The sequence below is a fragment of the Macaca mulatta genome, chromosome 5 (genome assembly GCF_049350105.2).
Source record: "Macaca mulatta isolate MMU2019108-1 chromosome 5, T2T-MMU8v2.0, whole genome shotgun sequence".
Taxonomy (NCBI): Eukaryota; Metazoa; Chordata; class Mammalia; order Primates; family Cercopithecidae; genus Macaca; species Macaca mulatta.
The window spans coordinates 24,039,158-24,051,673 of NC_133410.1; the positions used below are offsets into that span (position 1 = coordinate 24,039,158).

Sequence of the window (12,516 nt, forward strand, 5' to 3'; positions counted from 1 at the left end):
GATTCATTCTTTAAACAATATATTAAATTATTGAATTACTAAATACATCTCCAGCCTAGAGGAGTCAACGTTAAAAGTCGCCTGGTCGGGCACGATGGCTCACACCTGTAATCCTAGCACTTTGGGAGGCCGAGGCAGGCAGATCATGAGGTCAGGAGATCGAGACTATCCCAGCTAACATGGTGAAACTCCGTCTCTACTAAAAATATAAAAAATTAGCCGGGCGTGGTGACACGTGCCTCTAGTCCCAGCTACTCGGGAGGCTGAGGCAGGAGAATCGCTTGAACTCGGGAGGCAGAGGTTGCAGTGAGCTGAGATCACGCCACTGCACTCCAGCCTGGGTGACAGAGTGAGACTCCATCTCAAAAACAAAAAAGAAAGAAATTCACCTGACTTGTCCAGAAGCAGAGCACATATGGGAAATCCAATTCCATTAAGAAGCCATCCATCGGCCAGGCACAGTGGCTCAAGCCTGTAATCCCAGCACTTTGGGAGGCCGAGATGGGTGGATCACGAGGTCAGGAGATCAAGACCATCCTGGCTAACACGGTGAAACCCCGTCTCTACTAAAAAAATACAAAAAAACTAGCCAGGCGAGATGGTGGGCACCTGTAGTCCCAGCTACTCGGGAGGCTGAAGCAGGAGAATGGCATGAACACGGGAGGCGGAGCTTGCAGTGAGCTGAGATCCGGTCACTGCACTCCAGCCTGGGCAACAGAGCGAGACTCCGTCTCAAAAAAAAAAAAAAAAAAAAAAAGAAGCCATCCATCAATTAGCAAATCAGAAAGTACGTCCTGCTGGGTTAGCCCTGCGCTAGACACTGGGGGAAGAACAGAGCTAAGGGCAGATCACTAAAAGTCCTGCCCTCCAGGAGCTTCCCATGTGCTGGGAGATAAAACGAACACCCAGGCAACAGCACCAACCAGTATGGTCATTGTAGACAGTAAAGTACTGGCTGCATGAAGCCAATGACAGGAGTGAAGAGGAAGATGGAGAATGGCTTAACTGGGGAGATAGAACTTAATTTGGACTTCGCATGAAAAGGCAGATGCCAAGAGACCAAGGGCGGAAGAAACAGCATCCCAGGCAAGGGAGAGGATATGAGGAAAAGCAGTGGGATGAGGTGGGGGAGCACCGAGAGCTTGATGTTCTGAAGACACTCAGAGAAATAAGGTTAGAGAGCTGAAGAGGGGCTTGACTTGTAGGCTTGACAGCAGGGTGGTCCTACTCACTGGGATGAGCTGGTTCTTCTCTAATGCATTCTGTGCTCTCTGGACCCAAGTGCAGGACTCCCTCGCTCCCTCTGTGTTTGTGTTCTCTGTACATACCACAGAAAAGGAGGTGCCTCTTGCACACATGTATGCATGATAACACATGAAACAAACGCATAAGCATGCACAGACGAACACAGTTATGTACACTCATGTATATAAGTCCATGCATCCAAGGATACTTTGTACACCTGCACAAAGATATGCAAATACCCGTGCATGATACCTGCTTGTTCACACCCTCCTGCTTATGGCCATCTGAGCAAATGAAAGTTGCCATCTGGACTAACTCAGCCCGTCACATGGGCTTTGGGTTTATAATCTGCCCAGAGCTTTTGCTCAAATACAAAGCCCTAATTCCTGACTTCTGGGAACCAGGCTCATCTGGCCACAGCTGTTCCTCTTCAGACACCCACAGCTGTCTCCTTAGCAGACTCTGTCTGGCCACCCAAACTGCCAAAGATACTTGAGGGGTCATGGAGGAAATTGGGACTTCTTAATGCGTGGAGGGAAGGAATGATGATGATGATGATGATGATGATGATGATGATGATGATGCCAACTATGCCTTGAGCATTTACCATGGGTAATGGGCTAGATGCTTTGCAAGCAAGCATTAACCCTTTATGTACAGCGATCCTATGAAATCAGTATAGTTATCCCTATTTTATGGAGGAGGAAATTGATCTCAGAAAGTTAAGCAATATTAATAAATCATGGCCTTGAGATTTAAACTGAAGCCTATATGACTCCAAGCCCACAACTGTAGCCTTTACAGGAATCTGGGGATTTCACACTTAGGTTGAATCTGAAAAACAATAAAGGCTTTTATAGGAAGAAATGAAGACCTAGGACATTCTCCAGTACCAACTATGCTGACACAGAAGTTTGGGCTTCCCACGTCTGCGCCCTCATCTCCTTACCCCATAGGCTTTAACTTAAGCAGAGCCTCTACTTGTGGGCGTTCCAGAATCAAGTGCTTGCTAAGCCTATTGACAAACCCCTTGGCCAATATCGGGGCTTGATGTGAATGGTTTCCTAATTAGATGACTATGTCCACACTGTACCAGTCAGGGTTACACATGCTGAAGGTACTACCATCCCTGCCCAACACTTCCAGTCAAAACCCTCCAGTTTTCCCAACTGTCTTTATGGCAGGCAGGCTGACTACAGAGATGAGACATGTTATCTTACTCAAACTCAAAATACCTATCATGCAAATGGGACCTGGTTCCTGGCTAATGAATTGCTCCTACCAAGACAACGAGTATTTTTACATTTTCATAAACACAGCCACTATTTTTTCTAGTTTTACAAATTTTATACATTTGCTAAGTGTGTGTACTTGCTTCATTTTCGTATGCCAATTTCAAATCAATTTCTTTAATTTTATCTCTAGAAAGCTCTTAAAGAACCAGAGAGCTTAGTTGAAACCACAGATTAATCCAACATAAAAGAAAAAGTGATTTGCACTCAAATGAGAGGAACCATGAAAATGTCTCTATTCCACTTTATCCTAATTCTGATTCAACATTCCACCTAGTCATCTAAGACTTGGTTCCAAAATCTGTAAAATGGGGACTCACAGATTATTATGAAAGATGAAGAAGAGAAGGCTCACTAAGCACCCAGCCCTGTGCCTGGTGCCAAGCAAGTATAAGACTCACAATAATTTCCTTCCCGGCTGGGTGCAGTGGCTCACGCCTGTAATCCCAGCACTCTGGGAGGCCTTGGCAGGTGGATCACTTGAGATCAGGAGTTCGAGACCAGCCTGGCCAACATAGCGAGGCCCGGTCTCTACTAAAAATACAAAAATTAGTCAGGTGTGGTGGTGTGTACCTGTAATCCCAGCTACTCGGGAGGCTGGGGCATGAGAATGGCTTGAACCCAGGAGGCAGAGGCTGCAGTGAGCCGAGATCACGCCACTGCACTCCAGCCTGGGCGACAGAGTGAGACTGCCTAAAAAAAAAAGAAATTTCTTCCCATCTCCTCCATCAAGCAACACAAGTCCCTCACACCCCAGGTTGCTCCTTAATTCCCACACAGTCATGTGGTCTATAACTGCAATTCAGGTTGATAGAGATGATAATAAGACAAGTATGTGAGTACTCACAATGAGCCAGTATCTGACTGACAACATAGAAACCTCTTAAGTAATCTAGAAATTCGTTTCCTTCGGGGACTCTTACAGCCAAGAAACAGAGAGGCTCCAGGAAACGAATCTTACTCCACATATTAGAGGACTTACAGTACTTTCCATAGGACTTACAGGTGAGTCAGGTCACGGAGGCCCCGAAAGGCATTTCTTGAAATGGTTTCTATTTTGTTCCCTTCAATGAACCTAAGAGGAAAAGTTGTATAATTAAAATGAATTTTCTCTCCTTAGTATCTCTAAAAAAAACTATGTTGGTAAGATTTCAGAATAAAATCTGAAAGCATTTGTGAATTGTAAGAATTGATCTCTGAAGACTAGGTCAGCTGCACCAAATTACATGGGGTAGCAGTATGTATGCAAAAACACACGCATGTGAGTGTGTGGTCTGCACTCCTTCCAGAAGCGGCATGGAAGTCTTCGAAGAATTCTGAGCTGGCAACATGGGTAAAAACATCTTGGGGAGAAATAAAGAAGAAAGCACTATACAAAGGCAAGAAATTCTCATATCTCTGTAAGACTGGAGCACTTCCAGACATTTTCCCTACTCAATCCCACATTTCATGGTGCCTGGCCATTCATACTTCTGTTAATGTCACTGTCCCTTGAGGGAGTTCCCTTGTTTTACATCTCCATACTAAAGTTTTTTGCTGGGGGAGAATTCCATCAAGCTTGGTTTTCAGCAACCTTGAGTCTATCGTGTCCTACACCATCTAATCACCAAGCAAATGGGTGACAAGGCAGGAAAAGCTCAAGCTCTCTAAGCCACTAGGAAGTAGGAAGTACAATGAAGTTGAGTAGGGACCAAACTTCTTTCTCTGTACCAAAACCCCACAGGGTTTTCTCATGGGATCTTGTAATATTACCACTGGCCATGCTTTAAGGTCTTTGTGGGAAAGAATTGATGTGAATTCACTATGACTATTCTCTAGGCCCAGGGAGAACTAAATTTTAGTTTATAGCATCATATTAAGTCAAATGTAAGAGGGTCTTTGATGAGATGCTCCATGGGTGGTGCTTTGTAACACAACATCATCAGTGAATTAGTTCTTGATTCTTGCACTGAAAACTCACTGATGGTTTTTAAAAGTGAGATGTTTTTTCAGTAACACACTTCAGCATAAACTGATGAGCTCAGCCAACTTCCTCTCCACATGACCATAAGATGAACTACCGTAAGAGAAAACTCATAGCTTTACAACTGCTACCTCCATTGGATATGTATGTGCTTTGACAGACCCTAGTCAGATTCAGCATTGCAGTCCTGCTACACTTTCCATACTATGCATATGATGATATCAGAGTATTATGCGAATACACATATTATGTATACTCTGGAGAAAGGATTCCTCCAGGGACATCTTTCCTCAAGACACAAAGTCAGCAGAGAGATTTCTTATATCTGGGATGTGTCTAGAATTCCAATACCTACCTGTTGAACTCAGACAAGATAATGAGACAAGGCTTTAAAAATCCCTCTGAATGCTAAGTGAGGAAATCCCATCTGATAGCAGGATTAACATTATTACAAAGTTACCAAAGACAAGGATGAAAGAACTTAAAGGGGAAAAAAGACATGAAAGGAAGAAAAGGCAGAAATCAGAACAAGAGGAAAGCTCATTGTGAGGGGAAAAACCTGCACATCAAAAAAGGGGAAAAGGACTTTTTTTAAGGAAAAAAAAAATGAAATTAGACCCTCGATAGCAATTCATAGGAGATACTGCAAAAGAGATGTAGGACAGTGAATGAACAACATGAAGTTGTACCCCCCAAACAGGGAGGCTTTCTTAAAAGTAAGTAACCCTCAGAACCCTGCAGCTCTATTTCTGGCTGATCAGCAAATCCATGCTGATTTGCTCATTACTTATGAGAAGTAAAAATACCCAGTGCAACTTCCAATTGTGCTTACTACATGACAAATTAAATGTCAGCAGAGAATGAATATCTCTCCTTCTTTGTTTTGTCGCTCCCTCTTTGTCTCCAGCCTCCTCCTTCCCCAGCATGTTTGCAAGCAAGTAAACTACAGAAGGTCAGTGCTGAAAAGAGAATGGGGTGTTCTCCATTTTCTCCACCCCTAAACCCTCGCAGAGATGCTGTTCCAGCACAGAAACCAATCCAGAAATTCTACCAAGATACCAAATGTTCAGCACATAGACAAAGCACAAAACTTACAGGTATTCAAGATGAAAAAGTCCAGCGAAAGCGTCATCCCGGATGATCGTGAATGAGTTAGAATTCAGCAATCTGAAAGTAAGAGACAGATTCCAATGCAGAGATGTAAAACTCGAGTCACATGGTGAAGCCATTTCTATTTCCTTTGCTACATTTTGGTCTGTGGGCAAACATGAGCTCTTCTTAGTCTAAGGAGAACCCATTTGGTTGTAAGAAACCTGATTTTCACAGCCTGCTCTTAGAGACGATGGCAAGTAGATTCCTTCTGACCAGATTTTCTTGTCATCTCCAGAACTCTACTCCTTTCGAACCTGTGTCTCAGTAAATATGACCTGATAGCTATTACTTTAAAACATCATAATGCTCAGCACGACTAAACAGCCAGTGAACGCTTTATGGTACACAAGCAATCATAAAATTAGAGATCTAAAAAGATCTAATCCAAATCTATTTTTAGGAAAATATAAGCCCAGAGAAGCTAAGTGACTTGACCAAAGTCGCACAGCTGCGACCAAGAAAAAACAAAAACCAGAAAAACCTTTTCTACTGTATTATACACTCCCATAAAAATAGTTTTTTTTAAAAAAAAGGTCGCTTAAGAAACTTTCAGAAGACTGTCACTACATAGTTTTCTATTTGAGTCATCACCCAAGTCTACTGGCAAAAGAATACCTAAAATTGTATTTCTATTACATGAAAAGTATATTTTAATAGCACTGCCATTTCTAAGAGGCCTCAGATTTTAAAATGTTAAGTATGATGTTAAAAGTAGGCATATAACATTTCAAGAACAAAAGTATCAAGAGTATGTTTATTTGGGATGAATTGTGATCTCCTATATTCCATTTATCCAAATTTTTCTAGAGCACATTGCTTGTTTTAATTTCAATCTGATCTCAGATTTAAGAAACCAACATAGATCAGGAGAATGAGGTGTGTACTCATACTTTGCCTGTCACTGGTTTGCTTTTGAAAACTGCTTTTTGGACATTTCTTGTCATCAGCAAACATTACCCAGCCTGGGTTACAGGGTACGACATGAGCATCACCACAGTGACTTGAACATCGCTCACAGACAGGAGCTGGGATGAGGCATAGTTACGAGTGTGGGCTTTTGGCCCTGGACCAGAATCCTGGCTGTGATTTGGGGCAAGTTAGTTAACTTCCCTGAGCCTCAGTTTCCTTATCTATCAAATGGGATCATAAGCATGCCTTCATCCTACGGATGATGTGATGATGAAATAAAATTATGCAAGTAAGTTCATAGGATGCTGCCTGACTGGTTTAAGTTCTCAGCAAACTAAAAACACTCCTATTTCCAGAGTAACAGTAAGATTTTAAAATGAAGTTTTCTTTTAAACTGAGGTGTTTGGGAAACAGTGCGTTTAGGTGACGCAGGTCATGAGTCAATGCAATTACCTCCCCATTTACTAGATGTGGGTGTTGGGATCTACAATAAAGTCTTTGAAGAAAACAAGTATCCAACTAAGGAAAGAAAGCTGAGCAGAGAGCCTCAGTGCTTTGCTGGGGACATCACAGGGTAAATTAACACCATGAGGCAGCCATGGTCTCTTCCCGGAGCTGGGGTACTTTAGGAAGGGCTGATACCAAAGGGGCAGAGACAGCAGTTCAAGGATGGCACCGCAGGGCCCCCACTATGCAGAGGGAACTTCCCATACTCACAGCAGCTGCAGGGAAGGCAGATGAGAAAACATTCGGTCCTTGATTTCTGAAAACGTCCCATTTACCAGGCTCCTATGGGCAAAAGATGAACAAAAGTAGGCCTCGGTTTCTTTCAGGAAGTGCCAGGCAGGGTGGGGGATCGACCTCTGCCTCCGCCCGTACTTCAAACCCTGACTCTCAGGAGTGAGGCAGAGCACAGTTGCCCAGGATCTTCCCCGGGGTAGGAACGAGGAGACAAGCCACTTCCCAATGAATCAGATCAATATGAAAACTGGTCTGAATAACAGAAACCTTTCCCATCAGCTCCTTCCACAGACATTATCTCGGGCAGTTTAAATCAATCCCTTCACTTCCTTTTCTTAACTACAGGAGGCCCTTGCCTGAAAATGGATAATCGCTTCACCTCTGCCCATGATTCTGTTTGTGTAGACACAGCGTTACTGTTGGCCTACGAAACGCTGGGGTAGGATTAAGCATTCCTCTTGGGAACCCATCTCTGAAAGACAGTAGGAGCACTTCTGATTAAATGCACCATGAAAGCCCTGGGGAAAAACTCACAGACACCTGAGCTCCCCTGTGTGGGGAGAGACAGTGCCATCTGCCAAATAAAACGGTCAACCAGGGGGCAAGATGCTTGGCTTTATTTCTGCCCCCAGGCCCCCTATCCTTTCTGGCCACAGCAGGATCTGAATATATTATTTCAGAATTCCTTTCAGTTCGCATGCAGGTCAATTAAGCAGCTGCTGGTCTGAAGGATTTAATAAGGGGAACTCTAATTTCTGGAATCCTCCATGTCACCCGACTTGGCAATATTAAGAATCAAAAATGTCCTCTGTTCCCACCAGCCAAACTCTTCTGACTTTCTATAAGTGCAAACGGGAACCCCCTCACTCCTGGGTCCAGGCCCCTACAATTTGCCTTGGGTGGGAGGCTGGGGAGCGTTGGACACAAGAAAGTATCTTGGGCACAAGCAACGTCACCTCGGGGATTCCCTGCCTCCACCACCGAATGGGCACCCAGACATCTTGGCCTGGAACAAGAGAGTGGTCCTAGCAGTAAAGATAAAGCCCAACAGCCCCTTCCACCGCCCTTATGAGAGCTGGTCATTTGGCTTGAGTGGCCAGGTGAGGGCAGGGTGAAAGCACCTCGGCAGGTGGCTACGTCATGTGAAGCCCTTTCCTGTCAGTTCTTCCTGCTGAAAAATGCAGCCGACACAACTGTGTGATGGCGAAAGGGGGCAAGAAGCCCTCCTGACCTCAGGGCAAGAAGAAAAGCTGATTTCAAAGCACTTGGTCACTGGGCTAGGCGCCCGATATGCCCCAAACCTCTGCCAAGCCTTCTGTGACCTCTCTTCCAGGCCACGTGGGGCGGACCCTCGGGCTCCCAGAGCCTGCATGCTTTGACCTCGGCCTTTTGTAACCTGCAACGTGGAGAAGTCGGGAGGAGGCCACGGGATGAACATTCGCCCCAGACCTGATGTGGGGCAGTAAGGCCTCACCCTTCCCAGTTTGCACTCAATCAGGTCGTGTTCAGCTGCTCCTATGCACGCCCCTGCACACACAACTTCAACCCGCAAACACACACACACATACACACACACCCTCTCAAACTTTAATGCACCCCTGAGTCTCCCGGGGACGTCAAACGCACACTCCAGGACTCCACTCCAAAGACTGCTTCAGAGCAGCGAGATTCTGCATTGGCACAAGCTTCCCCAGGTGAGTCTGATGCAGGTGGCCCGTGGGCCACACTCTGAGAAATACTGCCACTGGGACTTGTCTGGGTTTCCAGATTCTGGGGCTCAAGTTCTCACCATCCTCCCCGGGGCCAACACTCCACCCACGTCCCCCACCCAAAGGCAAACAAGGGGCCTGGGGAGTGGGTCAGGGTTGCGCTGCCCCGGCGCCAGAGGCAACTCCCTCGCGGCAGCGGACGCAGGGTGGGGCGGGGCGGGATGGGGGCTGGAGGGGTCCCACTCACAGGGAGCTGATGTCGCCCGGCACGATCCTGGGCACCCAGGAAGAGCCCACGCAGATGATGGACTCCTTGGTACAGCTGCAAGTGGCGGGGCAGCGCGCCAGCCGCCTCACCTGCGCGCTCCGCGGAATCAGGCACGCGGCGCCCAGCAGCAGCAGCAGCAGCCCGAGCGCCCCGCCGCCGCCTCTCCGCAGCGCCATGCCCAGTCCCGGCTCCCCGCCCGGGCCCCGACCCCCACCGTCGCGCCGCGCGCTCGGACCCGGCGCCGCTGCAGACCAGGGCGCCTCTCGCTGCTCTGCCGCCGCCGCTGCTGGTGAGGACGAGGGCGCCGCGGGTGTGGGAGGCCGAGCCGCAGCCGAGCAGCATGCTGGCCGCCACCCCCACTCGGCGCCCCCCCACCGGAGCCCGGGCTGCTGGGCGGCCGCCGCCGCTGCGCCCGCCGCACTCGCGCCTGCCTGACATCAGCACTCGCGCCCGCAGCCCCGCTCTGGCCAATGAATAATGCATGGCGGGGCCCGCCCCGCGGGGGAGGGGGTCAGCGCCGCCCCCATGGCGCCCCACCCGGCCACCACCTCGCCACCCCCTCCCGCCCCGGGCCGGGCGCGGGGACAGAGGGAAAAGTTGGGTGACCTTGGGGGAGGGGCCAAACCCGGCGGAGACCCCCGTCGGGGCCTGGCTGAGCGGTGGAGGATCCGATGCCTGCAATCCCTCCAGGGGTATAATCTGGGGAGGGCACTGGGTTCCCTTCAGGCAAATAAAGTCGGAGCGGGGAGTGTGGAGAACCGGCTTGGTTACTGGGGAGGGAGGCAGCCGTAGGTGCTTTGAAGAGGAGAGACTTTTGAGCAGCCTTTAATAATTTTGAAGTGCATGCTGCCAGTGGGGTCAGCGGGGATGTCTTTGCTTGCCTTCTGCGGTGGGGCAGTGAGGTCTGGCTCCCGTTTCCACAGCACCAGGGGTTACTGAAGCCAGCCAGCCTTCCCCATAGGAGGAACGTGGGGAAGCAAAGCCGCTGCAGCCTGCACGCCCGGCGCTCTGGGCCCTGCCTGCTGCCTGCTAAAGAGCTGGAAAGCCGCGGAAAGTTTCCCCTTGCTCAGCTGCCCACGGGCCACCCCACCCGCCCCAGTCAGAGGAGGGTTAGTAGGGATTGAGGGTGTGATACATCCTAGCCACTGTGATTTTAATCTCCTAACCCTTTGAGGCAGGTCCTGCTTGTATCCTTAATTTACTGATGAGGCTGCTGACGTCCAGAAAGCATCCTGACTGGCTGGTGGTCCAGCAGCTCCTGGCTGGGCAGGATGGGGCTCGGAGCCTTGAAGGGCCACATTAACCGGGCCCTCCTGAGCCCCTCTTCATCTCCTTAAGTTTGAAGCAATGAGCTGAAATCTTAACACAGGTAGTGTGCGGCTGAGGAAATCAAAGAAAATGGCTAAAGCAGAAGCAAAGGAATGTCTAATAGCCTGAACTGCTCGGAGAAGGGAATCACAGCACCACTGTCCAGCTGCAAACCAAAGAAAAGCATTGCGGATGCTAAAACCTACTCTGAAAAGGCAGTATCCAATGAAAAAATAGGAATCATACTATTGCTTCTTCAGCAATTACTGTTGGTGATCTGCTGACAAGATCCATGAGGACAGTATCAGGCTGGCTGCTGTGGGAGGGAACAAAGGAACAGCTCCTGTCCTCAGGGAGCTTAAAGTCTAACTGGACAGACAAACCTAAAAGAGTAACTACACCGGCTACATGGGGGTCACAGACTGACCAAAAGAGGTTCAGGAATTGAAAGCGAGCTTTGTGTAGGCAACTTCATGGAGGGAGTTAGACATTCCCTGCTAGTGGCCATGTATCCAGCACCAGGCATCAGTGCAAACCAGTCTGCATTTATCATCATTTAATTCTTGCATCTGTCCTGAGAAATGGGTCCTCCCATTTTATGGATGGGAACATTGAGCTCAGAGAAGTTTTTATCTTGCCCAAGGTCACACAAGACATGGCCGGGGGGATCATACTCCACAACTGGCTGCTCTGTCTAACCCTGGCTGCTGTGTCTAACCCTCGCTGCTGTGTGGGCATGCATTTCACAAATACTTTACTCAGCAAGCCCCAGTGTTAGGTGCTGAGGACACAGACCACAGCCTGGGGAGGGCGACAGACATGCAGACCCACTATCATGGATGTGTGTGCTACGCACCTGAAAGACGTTTGCCTTAAGAGGGACGGGCTACTGCTCTATAGAGCAGAGGACGGGAGGCTTCTCAAACACAGCACTCCCTGCTGACTCAGGAAAAGAAAATCTATTTCTCACCTGTGAGTGAGAGCCGGGGGTGACAGGGTGGCGTAGCTAAATGCTGGCCCCAGGACTAGACCGGTTGGTTTGCATCCCAGCCTGCCACTTACTGCTGTGTAAATGTGTAATCCCAGCCTGCCACTTACTGCTGTGCACGTTGTGATCTTTCTAAACCTCAATTTCCTCACCTGTAAACAAGAGGTTGTTGTAACCACGTTTGGGGGTTAAATGAGATCGAGAAAGTAAAGCACTTAGTACCACAAAGGAGGCACTGGGCGTTTGAGCAGAGTTTTATGTGACTAGATTGTAGGGAAGTGACGGGGAGAGGACTCTGGAGGGAGATGGGTTTTCCTGACTTCTGTGCTTCCATTGTAATCAAAGTCAGAGTCACCGTCTTGTATTGTGGTTCTCAATTGCGGATAATTCAGGGGACACTTGGCCATGTCTGGAGATATTTGGGGTGGGTGCCCCTGGCGTCTAATGTGTAGAGGCTGAGGACGCTACTAAATATCTTGCAGTACTCAGCAAGAACGATCCAGGCCAAAATGTTGCTAGAGCCAAGGTTGAGAGAGCCCGGCTTAGTGTTCTGGAAAGACCCTTGGCATGAGGAATTCCAGAGAAGCAGATTGTAAGCCAGGTTCATCAGTCACAAGCAAACCTTCTTGGTTATGTTAGTCCCATCTCTAGCTCCTATTTTTTTCATCTATAAAATGGGGATAAAGAGCCCTTCTGTACCTTTTCCTAAATAAATGTGACATATCATCATTGTTACTAACCTTAACTTCCCCAAGCTAGAGCTAGCTCCAGCCCACCCTCTCCAACCCCAAAATCTAAAAAGTTCCTGATAGGAGTGATGCAGAGGGTAGGCTGGAGTAGCATAGCTGGCAGAGTTAGTATTTGTTTCGGCTCTGCTAGAGACACTAAGTAAGTGAGTGCTTGTAAATTATAAGGCGCAGTTTATAAATTAAAATATAAAA

At 48.0% G+C, this 12,516-nt stretch overlaps 1 protein-coding gene across 1 annotated transcript in view; it reads right to left on the minus strand.

Moving 5' to 3' along the window:
• The window catches only part of LGI2 (leucine rich repeat LGI family member 2), a 30,049-nt gene extending 20,357 nt beyond the window's left edge, over positions 1–9,692 (minus strand). Inside the window, exons 1-4 of the mRNA XM_001082016.5 lie at positions 9,259–9,692; positions 7,279–7,350; positions 5,596–5,667; positions 3,541–3,612 (exon numbers count right to left, since the gene is read on the minus strand). Coding sequence (XP_001082016.1) covers positions 3,541–3,612; positions 5,596–5,667; positions 7,279–7,350; positions 9,259–9,455 — 413 coding nt within the window. The 5' untranslated portion in view covers positions 9,456–9,692. The remainder of the gene's footprint in view (positions 1–3,540; positions 3,613–5,595; positions 5,668–7,278; positions 7,351–9,258) is intronic.
• Positions 9,693–12,516: the final 2,824 nt, after the last annotated feature.